Genomic DNA, 995 nt, shown 5'->3' on the forward strand with positions numbered 1-995 from the left:
ATGGCTCCTAGAGAGAGAAATAATGGCAGCTTAAAACAAAAAGAAGTGCATTACAGAGGAGTGAGAAAGAGACCATGGGGAAGATACGCTGCTGAAATTAGAGATCCAGCTAAAAAAAGTCGTGTATGGTTAGGTACGTTTGATACCGCTGAAGAAGCTGCTAAAGCTTATGATAAAGCTGCTATAGAATATCGTGGTGCTAAAGCTAAAACTAATTTCCCTTTTCTTGATGATAATATTAATAATACTAATATAAAGAACAAGAATCAAAGCCCTAGTCCGACTAGTACTGTTGAATCTTCATCTATAGAAAGATTTTCTCCAAATCTAGATCTGTTCCATCACAGCCGATGCAGCAGCAGCGGCGGCGGTGGGAGGGTTAGTGGTGGTGGTGGTGGGGCTGAAGGATCAGAAACCCCCTTTATTCCATTTGGGGATCAGAATCAGAATCAGAATCAGAATAAATTTGGGCAAGTTGAAAATGTTTCAGAGACAAATATGCCACTCTTTTATTTTGATGGGATTATGAAATCGGAGAAGATGATGAAGAATGATTATAAATTTCTAGGTCATCAAGAAAGATCAAGTGTTCAAAGTGATTCAGATTCATCTACTATCATTAATTATGATCAAAATCATCAAAAGATTTCTCTTGATTTTGATCTTAACTCACCTCCTCCACCAGAACTAGAACTAGTTTAATATCCATTGATTTTCGGATCATTGGTAGCCGTCAGATCGTAATTTTTGTTTGCTCAAATTAAAAACATAGAGGAGAAAAATGAGGAAAAGGCATAGAAGCAGAGAGAGAGAGAAAGTAATAAGCCTTGATGTTGTAGTGAATATTATGTACAACTACCCTTTTTGCAACTGAGAAATCACTTGATATTCTCATGTTGTTGTTGTTGTTTTTCCACCAGTGCTTTTACTTGTAATCTTTAAGTTAGTAATTTTTAAGTTAATGAATGATGATCTTGTTTGATCATTTCAAACAT

The 995-nt window shown here is 35.8% G+C and overlaps 1 protein-coding gene across 1 annotated transcript; it reads left to right on the forward strand.

Moving 5' to 3' along the window:
• Positions 1 to 702, forward strand: LOC147556938 (uncharacterized). Its single transcript, XM_086658727.1, has one exon. It carries the CDS (start codon positions 1 to 3, stop codon positions 700 to 702), a length of 702 nt encoding a protein of 233 aa, XP_086514853.1.
• The last annotated feature ends 293 nt before the right edge of the window (positions 703 to 995 follow it).

The sequence above is a fragment of the Eschscholzia californica genome, unplaced genomic scaffold, assembly GCF_041429995.1.
Source record: "Eschscholzia californica isolate CP2 unplaced genomic scaffold, dmEscCali1.0.p SCAF_2, whole genome shotgun sequence".
Classification (NCBI taxonomy): Eukaryota; Viridiplantae; Streptophyta; class Magnoliopsida; order Ranunculales; family Papaveraceae; genus Eschscholzia; species Eschscholzia californica.

Coding starts and splice junctions, on each gene's coding strand:
- LOC147556938 (XM_086658727.1), top strand. CDS start 1: ATGGCTCCTAGAGAGAGAAATAATGGCAGCTTAAAACAAAAAGAAGTG.